This window comes from Vulpes vulpes, chromosome 2 (genome assembly GCF_048418805.1).
Source record: "Vulpes vulpes isolate BD-2025 chromosome 2, VulVul3, whole genome shotgun sequence".
Classification (NCBI taxonomy): Eukaryota; Metazoa; Chordata; class Mammalia; order Carnivora; family Canidae; genus Vulpes; species Vulpes vulpes.
Genome location: NC_132781.1, coordinates 108,976,758 through 108,995,730, shown reverse-complemented (window position 1 = coordinate 108,995,730; position 18,973 = coordinate 108,976,758). Strand labels below are relative to the sequence as shown.

Below are 18,973 nucleotides of genomic sequence, written 5' to 3'. Positions count from 1 at the left end.
GACTGAGACAGGGACACCACCCCTGCCTCGCCTCTCAGGCTTAGTGTGTCACTAGAATGTGACCGGTGGTGCCTCACTGCAAATATGCTTTTGTTGTACTTAAAACTGGGGGGGGGGGGGGGGGGGGGGGGCGGGAGCAGCCAAGGTGTTCAGTGTCCAAGCGCTGCAGTTCTTGGCACAGGAACTCACCTGCAGGGAATTCTAGGCAATAGCCTCCCATCGGTGGTCGGAACTGCTTCACCAGAACGATGCACTCGTAATGAAGAGTCCGCTGCAGCACCGGGATGACCGCCACACCTGTGACCAGGAAAAAAAACCAAGGAAATCCCTAATTAAACGTCCGTGAACATTTAGCACAAGGTCAAGGACAAATTCCCGCTTCACGCTAACCTCTACAGAGACAAACGTCTCACCCTGCAGCAACCCAGACTGCTGATGAAGTGACCCTGGTCTACATGCACTCATGTTTCCTTTAAGGAGTGAATCAAGTCAGGACTGCAGTTTGTGGAATATGTAGCTAGACTGGATTTGATTGTCCTAGGATCAAGGACCTTTTCTCCCAAGAAACCTTTTACGTGGCCTTAAAACAGAGACAAAACCCCATTGCGTTCTGGAAAACACAAATTGCCTACGAGGAACTCTTGGCTAACCCCTCGCCCCTGACTTTTTTGGCAGGCAAGACAGCAGCTGTGGCCAGCTACTGTTTACTTCCAGTAAAAACAGACAACAAAATGAAAAGGAAGCATGAAAGGGAAAAACAAAGACCTACTGCCCAACTTCCCTTCAACCAGAGGTGATTTTCAATCTTTGTAGTCAAGCATTTATGCCTGGGAGGGACAGTGAGATGAATGAATAGAATAATCTTTGCCTAATTCCATGGTCCTCACCAATTTATAAAGCAACTGGTCCATCATAAAGTAGGGCCAAATATTTTTCCAAATTAAAGGCTCTCACCCAGGTCCTTTGAACAGAATACAAAGTATTTCTAGAAGTCATAGTTAGACACAGTATGTGGCTTCAAAATAAACTGACTTGTATTTGGCTATAAATATTAGTATACCTTATCCCCCAAAACACTGTCCTGAGCCGTGATAACAAGCCAGAAGTTATTTATCAAGAAAGCCTGATTGGGATGCCTGGGTGGTTCATGTGGTTAAACATCCAACTCTTGGTTTTGGCTCAGGTCATGATTTCAGGGTTGTGAGATCGAGCCCCAGCTCAGCAAAGAGTTTGCTTAAACTCACTCTCCCTCTGCCCCAGCCACCCTGTGCTCACGCGGGCTCTCTGATAAATCTTTAAATTAAAAAAGAAAAGAAAGCAAGCCTGATTTAGTCACATAGCACTGCAAAAAGGAAAAGTAGGTTTAAAGATAAAAGGTCATAGTTGAAGAGAACTGCTCTGAGGTCTTGGTTAAAATAAAAAGAAGCCCGCCTCCTGCAATAATGCATGGTGACTTCCTTCATGAAGAGCTGTAATGAGTTTGCACTCCTACCATCAGCCGACTGTCCTTTCCTGGTTGTACGTTTCACAGTTTCCCAAGTTCTGTTCAGGCAGAGAAGAAAAAACAAAATCGTTAGTATTACAGGGGAGAATGTTCTTGGGTTTTCTGTCCACAGCCAGAACTTTCGGATGCAAAGCAAGCAAGTGTACTATTGATAATGGTCAAGACCACAACCATACAAGTCTATGGGAAAAGCCAACCGTGCTTTCCTGCAGCTTCTGAAAAATTTTCCAAATAAAACATGCCATCCTTCATCCAACTCTGAGGAATATCTAAGAGAAGGCCTGTAGTTTGCTTGAACTGCCTTTCAAATCGCTCACTGGAAATATTTCAGTGTGGATCATAAATCTACAGGTGAGCAGTCAGTTAAGCCATGAAGCTACTGAACAGTCAGTGCAGATTACGCCTTTATGAAAAGTCCAGCCTTTTTGTTAAAAACAAAAAATATTCAGCATAACATGAACTACTGAGATGTTATTGATGTGACCTAAAACAATTTAAGAAAGCAGGACCATTCCATTTATTAATTGAGGAATTATTAAATTTAGGCTAAGTGCTCTCTTTTGCATGTGTGAGATCTGTCTTACCTAAGGGTAAGATCATCCATAGAGGAAAAAGTTAGATAAGTAACAGCAAGTTCCTGCTCCCTTTTATATAGCTCCAGCCTGATTAGCTGTTTCTTTCTGGGAACATTGTCCTAAAATCCAGTTCTGGGTACAATTGTGTTTGAAGGGGAAGGGCATGTGAGGGAAATTCCCCTTCACTCTCTTATGCCTTAAACAGAAAGGCGGGGATCCCTGGGTGGCTCAACGGTTTAGCGCCTGCCTTTGGCCCAGGGCTCAATTCCGGAGTCCCGGGATCGAGTCCCGCGTTGGGCTCCAGGCATGAAGCCTGCTTCTCCCTCCTCCTGTGTCTCTGCCTCTCTCCCTCTCTCTATCATTCATAAATAAATAAATAAATAAATAAATAAATAAATAAATAAAATAAATAAAATAAATAAAATAAATAAAATAAATAAAATAAATAAAATAAATAAATCTATCTTAAAAAAACCCAAACAAACAGAAAGGATCAGTGATAAGAGATGATAGTGAAGAAGCAAGTCAACTTTGGATCTAAGAGAAGCAGGACATCCAAGTGGTGCTGGGGACTAGCATAGAAAAGCATCAACATTGGTCTCCCCACAGAAGAGTGGGTATGAGGAGATGGGCTGCCCAGAAGGGTCCTCGCACTTTTGACCTCCTTGTCCTTAAGGGTCAGACTGTGCCACATTTCTATGGAAAAAATCCAGGTATTTAATCTAGTTAAAAAACAAAACAAAACCTTTCTATAAACTGTAAATCTTTAAGCATTCCACCAAAATTCTAATGGCAAATGTGTCAAAATGAACCTATGAAAACCAAAAACTATTATGATAACTCACAACTGCTCAACATTCCTGTTAGTAACAAGAAGCCAACCAACAAGCAATTCTGATCAGTAAATAATACAGATTGCAAGAGACAAAACACCTTTTGGCATAGCTCTCTCTGCTGCCTCTTAAGGTTAGTTGTAAAGACTGAAGAAGACAGTGCTGGGAGCAGCACTGAAGATGCCAACCCAAATACACTAGGAAAAGGGAAACAAAAAGAGTAGCATCATTATAGTGGTTAAGATGAAGGAAAATAATCAGTAATGAGCCATAAATCATGAGCAAGGACACATAAATGCATTTATAAGGAATCCTAGACCAGGAATGCCTGAGAGCTCCAATAATCTTCAAGCGACTCTGCAAGATGGACATTTGATTGAGCCAGAAAATCTTAATCTCTATCTGCCTGCCAGCTAACCCCATACCTACAAATTCCTTGAGTGTGTTCCTATTTGTAAAACTAGGTAATTAACAGTATGTTATTTCAAAAACTTCTTATAGCTTTAAAATTCTGATTCTAGTTAAGTTCCTCCATTTTTTGAGTCCTTGTTCTAGGAAAGCCTGTTTTTCTATAACATACTGTAAGCCTAGTCAACAAACACGAGAGACAGGAATGGCAACAAAGGATGACTGTGGCTCTGTCCTGAATGTCTATAAAGGCACATATTGCCGGCAATATTCACACAACTAAAATCAATTCCATATCTTTATTCATGAATAACATGGTGGGACAAAGGATTTTCTAGCTGCTATTTCATCTTTCCTGACATGCTTACATACTGGGTAATGGATAAAACTAAGTTTATACATCAGGACCTATGGTAGGGAAGTACAGAGATTCACTCTTCAAAGCCTGACATTTTGGTATGAAATGTCAACATATTATGGAAGAGCGCCTTGAAGTCTTGGGGAAGACCTCCATGTGCAAGAACGGAGGTGAACATGCTATAAACGGTCACGTGAGTGCAGGGTATTTGGTAGGCTTAAGGGTGTACCCCTCAACTATTGAGACAGACACCCTGGAGGTGAGACCTGGATGAGAGTATTTTGGGGGCAGGTGGGGGGGAAGCCTCCAGAGGATTCTGATGCACATCTCTGATTAAGAAATGCTGGAAGAGGAAGAGGAGTCAGGTAAAGAGATGAGTTGGTGTAAACCAACACCTACTCTTTAGCTCAATTAACGTTAAGAGTCATATCTGTGTTACAAACTTAAACAACTTCATTGGGAAAAGAGCCAAACCATCTCACTACAAATTGAATTCTAATCAGTCTACATTTTCACAAATACAAGTGTATTTGAGCATACTGTGTTCCTAAAGGCTCAGGCTGGCCACATTTCTGTAGCCACTAGTTATTGTCTATTTAGTTTTGTACATTAAACTCATGTCAAGTGTTCTACTGGACACTTTTACTGTTGGACTGTGGTGTGTTCTGCTTTCTTATTTTGAAGTTTTAATTTAATAGTGCAATGGATAGCCCATTGTTTCCCCCAGCTCTCCAACACTGGCCCTTATTAATATCTTTGCTAGTTTAGTAAATGTAATTAAAGTGGTTTCAGGGATACCCTGGTGGCTCAGTGATTGAGCCTTTGGCTCAGGGTGCGATTCCCAAGGTTTTGAGATCAAGTCCCACACTAGGCTCCCCTTAGGGAGCCTGCTTCTCCTTCTCCCTATGTCTCTACCTCTCTCTGTGTGTCTCTCATGAATAAATAAAATCTTAAAAAAAAATACAGTGGTTTCAGTTACTGGCAACTCTGTGTACTTTCACAGGGATGATAAGATGTATTTCCTCAAGAAGAAACTCTGTATCCTTACCGGACTGCTTAGCAAAAGGAAAAGGTTTACCACACAACTGCCATTAATATTTTGCCCGTTTCCCTTCTCGCTTTTTCTTACATATTATTTGGAAAGAATTTAAAAGACATATATACAATATCCAATGTTGTTATCAATTTAATCCCTTGTCTCATATTGCTAGATTGTCTTTAGGATCAGCTTTGTAGAGAACTACAGAGATTTTACCAAATGAATACACTAAAAAATGGCTTCTCCATTTTTAAGTTGAAGAATACTTGATACACAATATTGTATCTGAGGTGTACAACAGTGACTCAATAACTGTACACATTACAAAATGGCCACCACAGTAAGTGTAGTCCCCATACAAAGTTGTTGCAATATCACTCTATATTCCCCCATACGCTTTTATTATGTTGCATTGTAACAATTGTTTCCCAATTTTAAAAATGGTTATGGTGCTTTCAATTTGTTTTTTGTCTTTTTAAATTTTGATGAACATTTTTTCATGCACAAATCTGACTCCAAACAGTCTTGGAGTGGGATTACTTAGGTTGGAGAGTGTCATATCTTTATGGCAATTGGTTACTGTGAAATGTTTTGCAAAACTTTCCCCCCCCCATTCACATTTGCATGAGCAAGGTTTAAAGGATGTAAATTTTACCTCAAACCGGGCACTATTCTCTCCTTAGGCCTTCTAATTTACAAATTTAAAACTGGTGTCACCAGAAGGAGGCAGCTGGGTATGTTAATTATTCTACTGCTTTATCAGCTTAAATGAGGCTTGGCCCAAAATTTCTGGTTCATACAAATCTCCTCAGGGAGAATGGTGTTAAGATCAATTCCTGATTTGTTGCTATAACAAATTGACAACGTAATTTTATCCAGAGATTATAAGCAATCCAAACATTCTGACAATGGGAAGACACTGGATTAGAGTTTTCATTTAAGATCAAGTTTACAATGAGGAAGCTATCAGAGTTTATGCCAAATGCTAAACAGTGACCCTGAGAATCCAAATACCAAGCATTTTACAAAATGGAAAAAAACAATTTACCTTATTTTACCAGTAGGATCCATGTATGTTGTTTTTTCAAGCTTGACCCATTTTCCTTCTGAAATTAACTAAAAGGAGACATTAAGTTGGGAGACTTTCAAACTGAGGATTTTATTTAGAAGGTTTGTTTTCTTTCAGATTTTCTCTGCCTGGCCCTCCCAGTAATGACGTTTCCCTCCCAATAGTCTGTGTGCAGGTTTTCAGTTCAATGTAAGGAAAGGTTTTTTTTTTTTTTTTTTTTTTTTCCCTGAAGGGTGGTTCTGCTGCTTTTTTGGATGTGATACTGAAAAGTGAAAAGCGATGATAATTGAAAAACTCTTGAGGTGGTGGGTAGGAGGGTGGAGAATGAGGACCGAGGAATGAGGATTTTTCTGGGACCTAGTGTTCTACCCTCGGAGCTGGGAGCTCGTCAACATAGGTGTGTTTAGCAGGTAGAGACTCATGGAAAGACACCATGTCCAATGACTGCATTTCCAGGGACACATGGGTTTCCCACCCCATCTGAGACAAGTGGCCCAGGATTGTTCCGCCTAGACATGGAGTTTCAGTTACCAGAACTAACTTACCTATGTCACTATACTGAACTGACAGGAGAGTTTCACTGTGGACATAGAGCAGTAGCCTTTTTCTTACTATCCTATCTTTCACTTCTGGCCAGCAGCAACCTAAAAATTACCAGCAGATCTATTCACAGACCACATGGAAAGATTTTTAAATCGTAAATAACTGCAGGAAGGTGTCAAGATCAGAGTTCCAAGATGAAAGTTTTAAAATTTATCCACTGCAATGGTTCCTGCAGAAAGAGACTTATTAAAAGCTAAACCAAATAACAATGTAACTAACGCATACATTAGTTCTGGAATTCTGACAACTAACAACTTAGATTCTTATTGTTCTTAAACATCTGTATCAAGACCATAAATAGCTAAGATGTGATACTTAAGTATGTAATGTCTAAAATTCTAAAACTCAAGAATAAGACTTATTCTTCTACCCAGGGAAACTCTGAATAAAATTTGAGTATTTTTGAATTGCCAAAATCCACTTTAGAAACAGCCTCCATTTCATTAGCACATATAATTAAGAGCAACACTGTTCCTCCCACACAAGAGCAAAATGTCCTAAAAAGGGAGCAGGAATAATGTTTAAAAATTGTCTTTACAGGACAGCCCAGGTGGCTCAGCGGTTTAGCGCTGCCTTCAGCCCGGGGCCTGATCCTAGAGACCCGGGACTGAGTCTCGCGTCGGGCTCCCTGCATGGAGCCTGCTTCTCCCTCTGCCTGTGTCTCTGCCTCTCTCTCTCTCTCTCTCTGTGTCATGAATAAATAAATAAAACCTTAAAAAAAAAAAAACGGTCTTTATGAATTAAATACAAAAAAAGAAAAGAATTAAGCATCTGAAACCACAGTTTATACATTTCATTTAAACTCAGCTCTCTGTGGGGAGAGGGAAGGGAACTGAAAAAGAACTTATACCTCCTCTGAGATAATAGACTGTTTGGTATTTTGAGAAGGATCCGCTGGTTCTCGGTTCTCCATTTTCAAACTAGTCTTTATAGTCTTCAAGCACGAAGTTCACGCTGTAAGATAATAAGATTTGTTTAGGCTACGTTTATTTTTCTGAATTAAACATTTGTCCAAAGGCCACTGGTCAAAGTACTTAAATGATGAAAAACTTATCTGTCATCGAAGCTGCTTTTGTCACGTGAACCTGGAAAACCTGCCCTAGACGGAACTTAAAAGCCAAGGTCCTAGGAAAACATCCAGGAAAGAACCTACAGCCATCACAGTTAGATTTAGCCCAAGTTAGCTAAGCTCCTACTGGGCAGGGCACTAGGCACTTACATTAGACACTTTTGGATTTTCTGACTCCAAATTTAAAAACTTTCCAAGGAGAAAACAATAGAAAAATTGTATACCACTCCTCATTCTCACACCTTAACTATTGACCCTTATCTATCTTCTACAGCTAAACTGTAGGAGTGGTTTGAGCTGGCTGTTTCTACCTCCTATATAACTTTTTTTTTTTTTTAACCTTGTGATAAATGAATACACCATTTTAATAATTTCAAAATGTGCAATTCAGCAGAATTAAACACATTCATATTGTAGTTGCTCACTCACTTTAAAGTTTGTCTTTTAAAGATTTTATTTATTTTTTCAGGAGAGACCCAGAGAGAGAGAGGCAGAGATGCAGGCAAAGGGAGAAGCAGGCTCCATGAAGGGAGCCTGATGCAGGACTTGATCCCAGGACCCTGGGATCCGGACCTGAGCCAAAGGCAGACACTTAACTGCTGAGCCACCGAGGCATCCTTCACTTTAAAGTTTTATCATGTATTGAAGTCACAGCTGTACATGAGTTGATGAGTACCACTAGGTCTGTTGTGGAAAGAGCATGTCCCATCCCATTTGTTGTATACTACTACATCCTCTATTCTTGGCTTGTTCTCCTGTTTCTGTACCCGGAGTGTCTGAAAATCTTTCTCTGCCCCTCATAGTGGATTGAATTACCTGGTTGCATATAGAAATAAGTGCTGAAAATAATTTTCTGCTGGAAATATGCAGGCTTTGCTCAGTTATCTTGCTTTTGGTGTTGCTGCTGTGAAATCGGAAGCCATTCTGATTCCTGATCCCTTCTCTCTGTGGCCTATTTTCTTTCTCCGGAAACTTGTAGTTACATCTTCATACTGATATTATATTGGGTACTCAAATAGGTCCTTCCTTTTTTTTTTTTTTTTTCTGCAATGTAGTTGTCATACAATATTATATTAGTTTCAGATGTACAACATTGTGGTTCAACATTTACACATATTATGAAGTCATTCCCAGGAAATCTCACTACCATCTGTCATCATACAAACTTGTTACAATATTATTAACTATATTCCCTATGCCATACATTGCATTCCTGTGTCTTAATTATTTTATAACTGGAAGTTTATGCCTTTTGTTTGTTTCTTTAAAGATTTGAGAGAGATAACACGTGAGTGCACGCAAGTGGGGTGGGGCAGAGGGAGAGAAGAATCTCAAGCAGATTCCCAGCTGAGCTCAGAGCCCGATGCGGGACTCGCTCTCACAGCCCTGAGATCAGATGGAATCAAAAGTTGCACGTTTAACAGACTGAGCCACCCAGGTGCCCCTGTAAGTTTGTCCCTTCAATCCCCTACCCTTGTTTTGTCAAATGGGTCCTTTCAATCTGGAATCTATACTGTGCTTCTTTATGGGGAACTTTTCATGAAATATTTCACTGATAATCTCTTGCCCTCTATTTTCTCTGTTTTTTTCTTTTAGGAACTGATGTTTAGCTGTTAGACTTCCTGAACCCATCCTCTGTCTTGTCTTTCTCATTCCTATTTTTTGTTTCCTTGTTATTTTACCTACAGTTCTCAGTGGCTACTCTAACCCTTTAACTACTCTTAGGTTGTAAAGTTCCTTAATACCTACCTTCTAATGGTAGCTCCAGGGAAAATACAGATCATCAAACATCATCTCTCCTACCAACTGTCTTTGAGGAAAGAATGTCTTTGTTTCTTTTGAGATCTACAGTAATAATTAAACCACCCATCACATTTGCAATTTTTTTTTTTATCCCAGACAGTTAAGTATGCTCCATCCTAAAATACAACCAACAAAACAAACACATTTAACCTTTTCACGACCCTGTTCTCTCCTTCCGCCTTGCTGGACTTCTTGAAAGACCAGATGACACTACTGTGTGTATTTATTCAACCCTGTGCAGTCTACTCCTCTACCATCTGCCCATCGACTTCACCTACCCATCATCCCCAAGCTAGAAATAGAGGTAGCTCCAATCCCTTATTCTCTTTCACCGACTTATAATTTATCCATTGCAAGCCCTAAAAATTTTGCCTCTAACATTTCTTAAGAGTGTCCTAACCCTACCATCAGAACTCTGGCTGAAAACCTTGATGTCTCCTACATGGGATGAAATTTCCAAATCCATCTCCTGGACACTAGATTTTTACGTTGTCCAGTGTTCAACATTGCTCACAGTTGTGTTGGTATAGAATCTCCCTAAAATCACTGCTGAATAAATGAAGGGAGGAAAAAAATGATCTGACTGGGTTAGTCTAGAGGGCCATTCTGTTCCTAAGAATTAGGTTAGTTTGGGGCCTGCTGAGACTTATTTTGAAGAATGATTCCTTGTCTACTTGTCGTTATTTAACTTAAGCTCAATTTCAAAATTATCTTGGCACATAGGTAAGAGATTCACACTTCCTGAATACAAAAGTTACTATAAAAGCCACAGCTATCAAGATGGTGTGGGTACTGGCAAAAGGATAGACAATATAAACTGACAGAACAGAGTCCAGAATTAAAATCACAAATTTATGGTCAACGAGTACCACCATTCAAGGGGGGTAAAGAATATCCTTTTCAAGGGAGTGTTCTGGGCTCAGATGTATACATTCACAAGAATGAAAACGAGCCTCATGGGTGCCTGGTGGTCTGGTCGGTTGAGCGTCCGACTCTTGATTTCAGCTCAGGTTGTGATTTTGGGGCCATGGGATTGGGCCCTGTGTTGGCGTCTGCACTCAGCATGGTCTGCTGGAGATTCTCTCTCCCTCTCCCTCTGTTCCTCCTCCTGCTTGCACATGTGTGAGGTCTCTCTCTCTCTGTAAATAGGTGGAATATTTAGGAAAAAAAAAGAAGAAAATGAATTTCTACCTAACATTGTATATAAAAATTAACTCAAAATGGATCAAAGATATAAGAGCTAAAAGCTACAAAACTCTTAGAAGAAAGCATAAGTGTAAATCCTCATGATCTTGGGGTAGGCAATAATCTCTTAGATCTAACACATAAAGCAGAAGCAATCAAAGAAAATACAAATGAACTGGACTTTAGGTATGCCTGGGTGGCTCAACAGTTGAGCGTCTGCCTTCAGATCAGGCAGGGATCGAGTCCTGCAGGAGCTCCCTGCAGGGAGCCTATTTCTCCCTCTACCTAGGTCTCTGCCTCTCTCTCCCTCTGTGTCTCTCGTGAATATATAAGGTCTTTTTCTTTAACAAAAAGAAAAATTGGACTTCATCACAATTAAAAACTTGTGTTTTACATTCAAATTAGTAAAAAAACAACCCAGAGAATGGGAAAAACAGTTTACAAATCTGATAGAATTGTATCTGAAATATGCAAAAAAACCTCTTAAAACACAATAATTAAAAGACAACCTAATTAAAAATAGGCAAAGGATCTGAATAGACATCTTCCCACAGAAGATACACAAATGGCCAATAAACACATGAAAATATGTTCAGCACTTTTAGCTATCAGAGGAAGGCAAATCAAAACCACAATGAGATACCACACTTCATCCCTATTATGATGACTACAATAAAAGTTGGATAATAAAAAGTGTTGGGGATCCCTGGGTGGTTCAGCGGTTTGGCGCCTGCCTTCAGCCCAGGGCGTGATCCTGGAGTCCCATGTCGGGCTCCTTGCATGGAGCCTCCTTCTCCCTCTGCCTGTATCTCTCATGAATAAATGAACAAAATCTTAAAAAAAAAAAAAAGTGTTGGTGAGGATGTGGAGAAACTGGGACCCTCATACATTGCTGGAAAGAATGCAAACAGTGCAGCCATTTTGGAAAACAATCCTCAAAAGGTTAATAACAGAGGTCCCATATGACCCAGCAATTGCACTCCCAGTATGTACCAAAGAGAGGTGAAACATATGCTCTTATGAAAACTTGTACACAAATGTGCATCACAGTATTATTCATAATAGCCTCAGGTGAAAACAACCTCAATGTCTACCAACTGAAGCACAGATAAGAAAATGTGGTATATCCATTCGATGGAGTAACATTCACCCATAAGAAAGAGTGAAGTACTGATACATGCTACAAGATGGAGGAACCTTGAAAACATTATGCTAAGTGAGAGAAGCCAGATACAAGAGGCCAAATATTGTATGCTTCCATCCAGAAGAGCAAATCCAGAGATACAGAAAGCAGATAGTGGTTGCCAAGGGACTTGGGGTAAGGAGAGACTAGGAAATAACTACATAGGAGTATAGGGTTTCTTTTTGATGACAAATGTTCTAGAATTAAATAGTGGTGATGGTGGGGCGCCATCTTGCAAATACACTAAAAACCATGGACTATTACAATTTTAAGAAGGTGAATTTTATGGTGAATTACATCTCAATTAACAACAACAACCTTTGCAGTCTTAAAATCCCCAAGGGACAAAGAGTTGGGTTGTTGAAAGCCACGTTAGGTCCAAAGATTGGCAAAGCCTAGGAGACTAGTTCAAAGAGCTTTCCTTTGATCTCAACAGGATAGTAATGTGCAGCACCACTGTACCCAAGCAATCATTTTACTGTCCTCTGGGTGTTTATTTTGCCTGACACTCAACATCTATTTCTGTTGTAAAATTAAATGTATTTCTGTTGTATTATGAAGATGTAATCAACATTGTTGTTTGCAGAGTATTTTGTGGGCAAACCTAGGAATTCAATTTCCAGTAGGGACTTTGGCAAAGAAGCAAAACTTGAGGACTTAGGTAAGAAAAAGCAATTTTATGCTAAAGAAATAAAAACCACTTAATGAAGACGAGAGAAAGAAACATGTATACATTTTCACACTCTTTTAAACCATGAAGAAGTATGCACAAACTGTGATAATGTTCATGAAAAACAAACATTGACTGTGTATCTTAGGTAACTTGGCTAACACACCCTGTGGCAGACCCACTGGCAGTGAGGTTGTGTCCTTGGCGCTAGGACAGCAGAAAGACCCTGCCCTCCAGGAGCTTACTTTCTGGTGGGAGAAAAATGAGGAACAATATACAAAATTTATATTGGAGACTCTAAATTTTACAGAGAAAGATTCGGAAGGGTAAGAAGAGTAGAAAAGGTACGGGGGGTGGTGGTGGTGGTGGTGGTGGTGGTGGTATCTTTATGGCGTGATCAGGAAAGTCCACATTAGTTTGGTGACATCTGAACAGAAGCTTAAAAGTTAATAAAGCAGTAACCTACATGGCTATTTAGAGACAGTCATTTAGAACAGTGACTATATGCCCAAAGCATAAAAAAAGAGGCAGTTATTCCTGGTAAACTTTTAACCAGCATTGGTTTACATATGACAAATAATCTACATTGTTACAGGCGATCAAAGTAGTATGCTGACCGAGATGAAAACAAACGATAGCTACAGTCAAAGGTTGGCTAGTGATCCTGCCTGTGCGGTCTCTAGACCCAGATAAAAGAATTTTCTCCACCTAGATTTTTATCTTCCAGATTTCCACTCCCTGCTATTAGTAACATATACGTCACAGAAGGAATATTTCCTCTGCTTTTAAGTCTATTACGTAAGAGAAAATAGTTTTTAGGCACCCAAGTGACCTGAGTGCACAACGTAATCTGTCTAAAATGGTGCATGATGCCTGGATGAAGTTAGATTTCTACCTCCTTTTGAAAAAGCCCCGGTCGTCCCCAGGTGAGTATCTTTAGGGGCAAAGGAGCCACCAGCTCTTTCAAATTTACGTACAACTTTAAAACATTTAAATTATCTGCTACATTCCCTTAAATTTTTATCTTTATTAAAAAAAAATTTTTTTTTATCTTTATTAGTTTCTCTCAGATTGTCAAAGGGACTGTTGATGGCCAAAAGGTGAGCAAGTACTGTTCTGAAGGATAGTCCCTCATCTGGTACTCCTCATTTAACAGGTTAAACTCCATTACAACACAGTTTTAGTAATCAGAAGACGAATTTTTGGTCAACAAATGTTAAGCTATAAACAGCTGTTCCCAACAGATTATATTAAAAAATATTTAAAGTAGCATGTTAGAGAGCTAGAAAGACAAAAAAACTACACACATAAATTACAAAAAAAGAAAGAAAGTAGCAAACGGGGCTGGGCCTCTCCAGGGTAATTACTTGGAATGCAATCAGCCCCCAGAGGCAACGGTATTTTGTAGCAATCTGCTGACAGTGTAAATAACCCAAAAATGTGGTTAAAGGGTGATTTCAAAGGTATATTCTTTATTCTGTGATTCGCAAAATGTTCGGGATTATAAAATCATCTAAAAAATACTACTCAGGGATCCCTGGGTGGCTCAGCGGTTTAGGGCCTGCCTTTGGCCCAGGGCGTGATCCTGGAGACCCAGGATCAAGTCCCACGTCGGGCTCTGGGCATGGAGCCTGCTTCTCCCTCTGCCTGTGTCTCTGCCTCTCTCTCTCTCTCTATGCCTATCATGAATAAATAAATAAAAATATTTTTTTAAAAAATAAAAAATGCTACTGAAACAGAAAAAGAATATTATTTCTAGCACCATTTCAAAACCAGAAGCTAAGTGGTGCCATTTGGGGACCAGTCCCTACAAGGAAGGCAGTGCAGAAAGAAACAAGGCTCCATTGCATGCTGCACCCTTGTCTCAGTTACTGTGATAGAGTTCTCCTGAGCTCACTCAACGCTATTTTTAGATTTAAAAGTAAAGTGTAATGTAAATTTTATCCACCTCATTAGCTAGAATTTCAAGTCATCTACATTTTGCTGCTAGGCTGCTATAATGTGTGTTATACTTCAAAGAATACCTGTGTACCTAACGTGTTCTACTGTTTTAACTCACATAATCTGTTTTATGTGGATTTAGTTTGGTCTGAACACTGAAGGTCTATGATGTGTTAACTGTACGATTTTTCCAGGGCACCAAAACCTTTTGTGAGGGAAAACATCACAGGATTCTTAGAACTGACATACAGTGGTAGGCAGGAGGCTAACTGGCTCTGTGAACATGGGCAGTTCACATGTTTGAGTACACATACATACACACACTAAATGCAAACTGACAATGTAACCCTGCCCTTGGGGACCTCATAGTTCAACTCACAAAGAACCAGAAGGGTAAATGCCTATTATAGAGATAACGCAATACCAGAGTGTAAGTGAGCAACAAATCACATCCACTTGGGAGGCAGGGAAAGTAGCAGACTGTGAAAAGGCTACTACTACCAAGAAACCATTTCATATTAAGATATGACTTAGATACCAAGAAGTCAGGGAAAGCATTTCACGTAGAACCACAGGAAAAACAGACACTAATAGGGGAAGGGTTAAGAAATTACAATAGAGTTTGGCAAGCTCTGTGGTCATCAACCTTTCCCTCCCACCCTCTCCAAAACAACAACAACAACAACAACAACAACAACAAACCCCTGCAAACAAACTACCATGTAATGGATGACGTTAACGTCTGCAGAGCAGCCCGGGTGGCTCAGCGGTTTAGTGCTCCCTTCGGCCCAGGGCCTGATCCTGGAGACCCAGGATTGAGTCCCACATCAGGATCCCTGCATGGGGCCTGCTTCCCCCTCTGCCTGTGTCTCTGCCTCTCTGTGTCTCTCATGAATAAATAAAATCTTAAAAAAAAAAAAATTAACGTCTGCAAACACATTTTCAAGGGCTAACGCAGATTTAGCTGGACATCTGCTCCTTCCTCCAAATTTCAGGGCAAATAAAGCACCCAACAACTCCAAGTGGCATGCCACAAGCTCTTGTTACTATGTGAGCTCCTCTTGGGGATAGCACTTAGAATTCTCCACTGAAGGGAGGAAGAGAAACAGTTACATTTTCACAATCTTGGGTATTTCAGTATTAGTAACAACCCCTGGATTCAGGTTAAGTGGGAGGGGGAGCTTGCACTCAGCCTTCTCATTAAGTTATTACCATACTGGAATCCCTGCAGTTTACTGAGATTGCAAAGTATAGCAAAAATCACAAGATACAACATGTTGGTAACACTCTCCCAAGTAAAAGTTGAGTACTGTAAACATCATTCATGTTCGACCGAATAAAAGGTGTAGAGGCTCAAATCATAAGCGAAGCTTCTGACTGACCAAGGTCAGACACTTGGAACAGTTAATGATTGGATTGAGACCTTTCCAAAAAGGCATTTTGAAAGAAATTAAGCAGGAAAGGATTAATATTTGCAAAAGTAACTTTATGACTGTGTAAAGTCAAGCATCAAATGCCGAGGCCTGCCTATGATGCCATTCCATATTCTTTCAGAATAATTACACAGAAAAGCCTTATAATGACTTATAATGAACAAGTAATCAATTAGTATAGTTACATTTAATAGCCTTGGTTATAATCATAAAACTTTTAAAAAATTAGTTTTTTTAAAAAAGGTATTTTGAAAAAATAAAAAATAAAAAGGTATTTTGATCATTCCTTCTTTTGTTATGGTGCAAGTTTGGTATCCACATCAGATGGATCCACTTTAAGTGAATTTTCCTTTACTGACAATTATCCTCAGATAATCAAGACTTCCTGTAATTTGTTAATTATGGAAAGCCACTGAGTTTCTTTTCTTTTCCGGCAGATGAGGGGGTTGGGGGAGCAGAGAGGGAACTAATGTTTTACTGAAATTACACTACTTGGTGATTTATGATCATTACATTTAGTTTGGGCTGTGAACTAATTACCCTTGGGAAGGCTAATTGGTTACAGTCCTATAGTAATGACACAGTAAAGAACCTCCTACAATAGCCCAGGCAAGAGATACCATAGGTTTGGTCCAGGGTGGTAGCAGTAGCAAGGAAACAGACTTAACTCCCTGCACATGAAACTTTATTACTTGTCTCAAACCAGTGTCTAGGGAAGGGGTTTTCAAAGCTAATTCCAAGGAGATGTTCTTAAAGGACATTGGGACATCAGGAGAAAGGGGTAGTACACTGTTCAAATATGGACACACTGAGTTAGAGATGTTGGTAAGACATCCAGGTGGATAAAACCAGCAGGCAGATGGAAGTATTAATTTAGACGCATTAGTCACGTTCTGGGATTCAGAGACGGAAAGGTTTCTTCATTATTTAATTTGGAATCGTACAATAAAGCCCTTCCCCCACAGTCACTTAGCTACTGGTATCTTTAGGCCTGCGTGAGAAAAAGCAACTATTTCCACTGTTGTAAAAGGTTTTATCGAAGAAACGAGTATAAACACTTCATTGGCTAAGTGAAAAGACAAACACGGTGGCTAAAAGAATAATCGAAGGGAATTTAGCTGCGTCCGTTCAAAATACTGGAGCGTGTTTGTAATGTTGATTTATTTGGGACTACTAAACTGTGTAAACTGTGTAGCTAGTCAACTTAAAAATCAACCGTAATACTAAAAAAAAAAGCCACGAACTCACCACTTCCAAAGTGTATGTAGAGCCCGAGGAACAGACATCTGTAACAAATTCCCTCCCTGTAGTGTTTTAAGTCTACAAACTTGGCTGCTTCTCTACAAATAACCAGTTCTGTATTAATGCTTCACAGCTGCCTCAACCTCTGCAACTCGTTTCCTGGGCCGTTAAACAGAGGACTCCTCCCAGAAGGACTATAGTCCCAGTTGCTACTTAATCTTCTATGCACCCATCAATTCTTATCTTCAACAGAAAAAAAAAAAAAAAAAAAAAAAGCCTTGCTTCAATGCACCCCATCCGTGCTAGCATTTTCCTCCAGCAGCAACCTGTTTACTTCTAGGTCAAATCAAAACGAACAGTTAGGGACGCCCGGGGGGGGCTCAGTGGTTGAGCATCTGCCTTTCACCCAGGACAGGATCCCAGGATCCAGGATCCAGGCCCACATCAGGCTCCCTGCATGGAGCCTGCTTCTTCCTCGGCCTGTGTCTCTGCCTCTCTCTCTCTCTGTATATCATAAATAAATAGAATAAATGAATCTTTAAAAAAAAAATAGGCAGAGGAGCCTGCAATTATCCTCACCAATCCTTTTTTCTTTCTTTCTTTTTTTTTTTTTTGAAGAGGCCTGTTGTCCGTGCAGGTTCCCACCTCCACCTAACCTGCAACCGCCGGCACGGACCCTGCCAGTGTGCAGGTTTTTCAGCGAAGTCCCTAAAAATAACGCGCGCCCTGGGCGGACACAGCGCCGACTGGGGCTGGGACGGCGCGGCCGCAGCAAGCGAGGCCGGGGGGCAGAGGCGTCCTTCTCGGCAGCCAGCATCCCACTCTTCGGAAGACGCGCACGCACAGAAGTGAACTTTTCAACGCTTCTAAACGCTTCTACGATTCTACGGGTCTGCTCGCCCTCTGATACGTCGCGACGGAGTGATGGAGAAAAGAGCTTTTTTTTTTTTTTTTTTAAGTGATCGTGCAAATTTGCAAACCTGCCTGGAGTAGGATTCGGGAATGCAGCCTCGCGGCCCGGCGACACGGGCGGGCAGTCCGGCCGCAGGCTTGCAGGCTTGCAGGCTTCCAGGCTGCTGGTCCGGCAGGGCTGGGACACGGGGTTCCTACGCTCAACGGAGGCGCCTCTCCTCCTGCGTCGGTTTCCCCCCAATTTCAGCAGCGTCCGGCCACGATTCCGTCTCTCCCTCCACGAACCCAGAGGCGCCCCCCCGCGCCCCCCGTTAGCAGATGCTCCCAGCACCGCGCTGCACGGACAGGTCACCGCGGCGCTCCCCGCTCTCTCCCCTCCGAGCAGCCCCGCCCTCCCCCCGCACCCCTCCCGGGCTCGGGTTTCCCCGGAGCCCCCCCGCCCCCCCCCGGGTCCCCGGAGCCCGCTCCGCAGACCGGGACACGCGCGCGGCGGTCCGCCCTCGCCCCCCTCCCCTCACGCCGGGGGCCCGCGCCCACGTGCCTACCCCGAGGCGCGGCGTCAAGCGCAGGGCACTCCTCGGGGGACCGGGACGAAAGAAGAAAGCGCGACCCCGAGGCAGCAGCCTCCGAAGACCCGATGCTACCGCTTCAGGCACAGCCGCACCTCGCGGTGGCCAGAGGAGCGCCCTCGGCCCCTCCCGGCTCCCGTAGAGGCCCCGCCCTCAACCCCGCCTGGGGAAATCACCTTCCGGGGCGGTGCGCGGCTCAGCATCCCCCCTCCCGTCCCTCCTCCTCGCCACTTCCGGAATTCCTTTCCCGAGCCGCGGGCGCGTTGTGCGTGTGCGCATGCTCGCGCGTGTGTGTGCGCGCGTCCGACGCGCTCGTGAAAGGACGCCCCGCGAGCTTCCTCGCTCGCGTTCCCGCTACCACCGCCTTCCTTGACGGACCGGAAGAGTGCTTGAGCCAAAACAGCTCGGCGGCGACTTCCGGGACGGGAGACCTGGGTTCCGGGAGGGGGCTTGGAAGGAGAGGGAGAGGGAGCGGCGGCGGCAGCGGCGGCGGCGGCTGGAGGATGAAGAAGGAGCATGTGCTGCGCTGTCAGTTCTCCGCGTGGTACCCCCTGTTCCGAAGCCTTACTATCAAGAG

The 18,973-nt window shown here is 42.0% G+C and overlaps 2 protein-coding genes across 7 annotated transcripts in view; one reads left to right on the top strand and one right to left on the bottom strand.

Annotated features, from left to right (window-relative positions):
• The window catches only part of NUDT5 (nudix hydrolase 5), a 26,689-nt gene extending 8,176 nt beyond the window's left edge, over positions 1 to 18,513 (bottom strand). For 2 of the 6 annotated variants that reach the window (XM_072749541.1, XM_072749540.1), the window contains exons 1-5: positions 18,373 to 18,513; positions 7,240 to 7,343; positions 5,766 to 5,833; positions 1,493 to 1,542; positions 190 to 297 (exon numbers count right to left, since the gene is read on the bottom strand). In XM_072749541.1, coding sequence (XP_072605642.1) covers positions 190 to 297; positions 1,493 to 1,542; positions 5,766 to 5,833; positions 7,240 to 7,302 — 289 coding nt within the window. In that variant the 5' untranslated portion in view covers positions 7,303 to 7,343; positions 18,373 to 18,513. Of the gene's footprint in view, positions 1 to 189; positions 298 to 1,492; positions 1,543 to 5,765; positions 5,834 to 7,239; positions 7,344 to 8,274; positions 8,503 to 17,895; positions 18,207 to 18,372 lie in introns of those variants that run through there. The other 4 variants (XM_072749542.1, XM_026016551.2, XM_026016557.2 and 1 more) reach the window with 3 other exon arrangements.
• Positions 18,465 to 18,973, top strand: part of CDC123 (cell division cycle 123) — a 62,024-nt gene continuing 61,515 nt past the window's right edge. Inside the window, exon 1 of the mRNA XM_026016537.2 lies at positions 18,465 to 18,973. Within this exon, the coding sequence (XP_025872322.2) occupies positions 18,465 to 18,973 (509 nt within the window).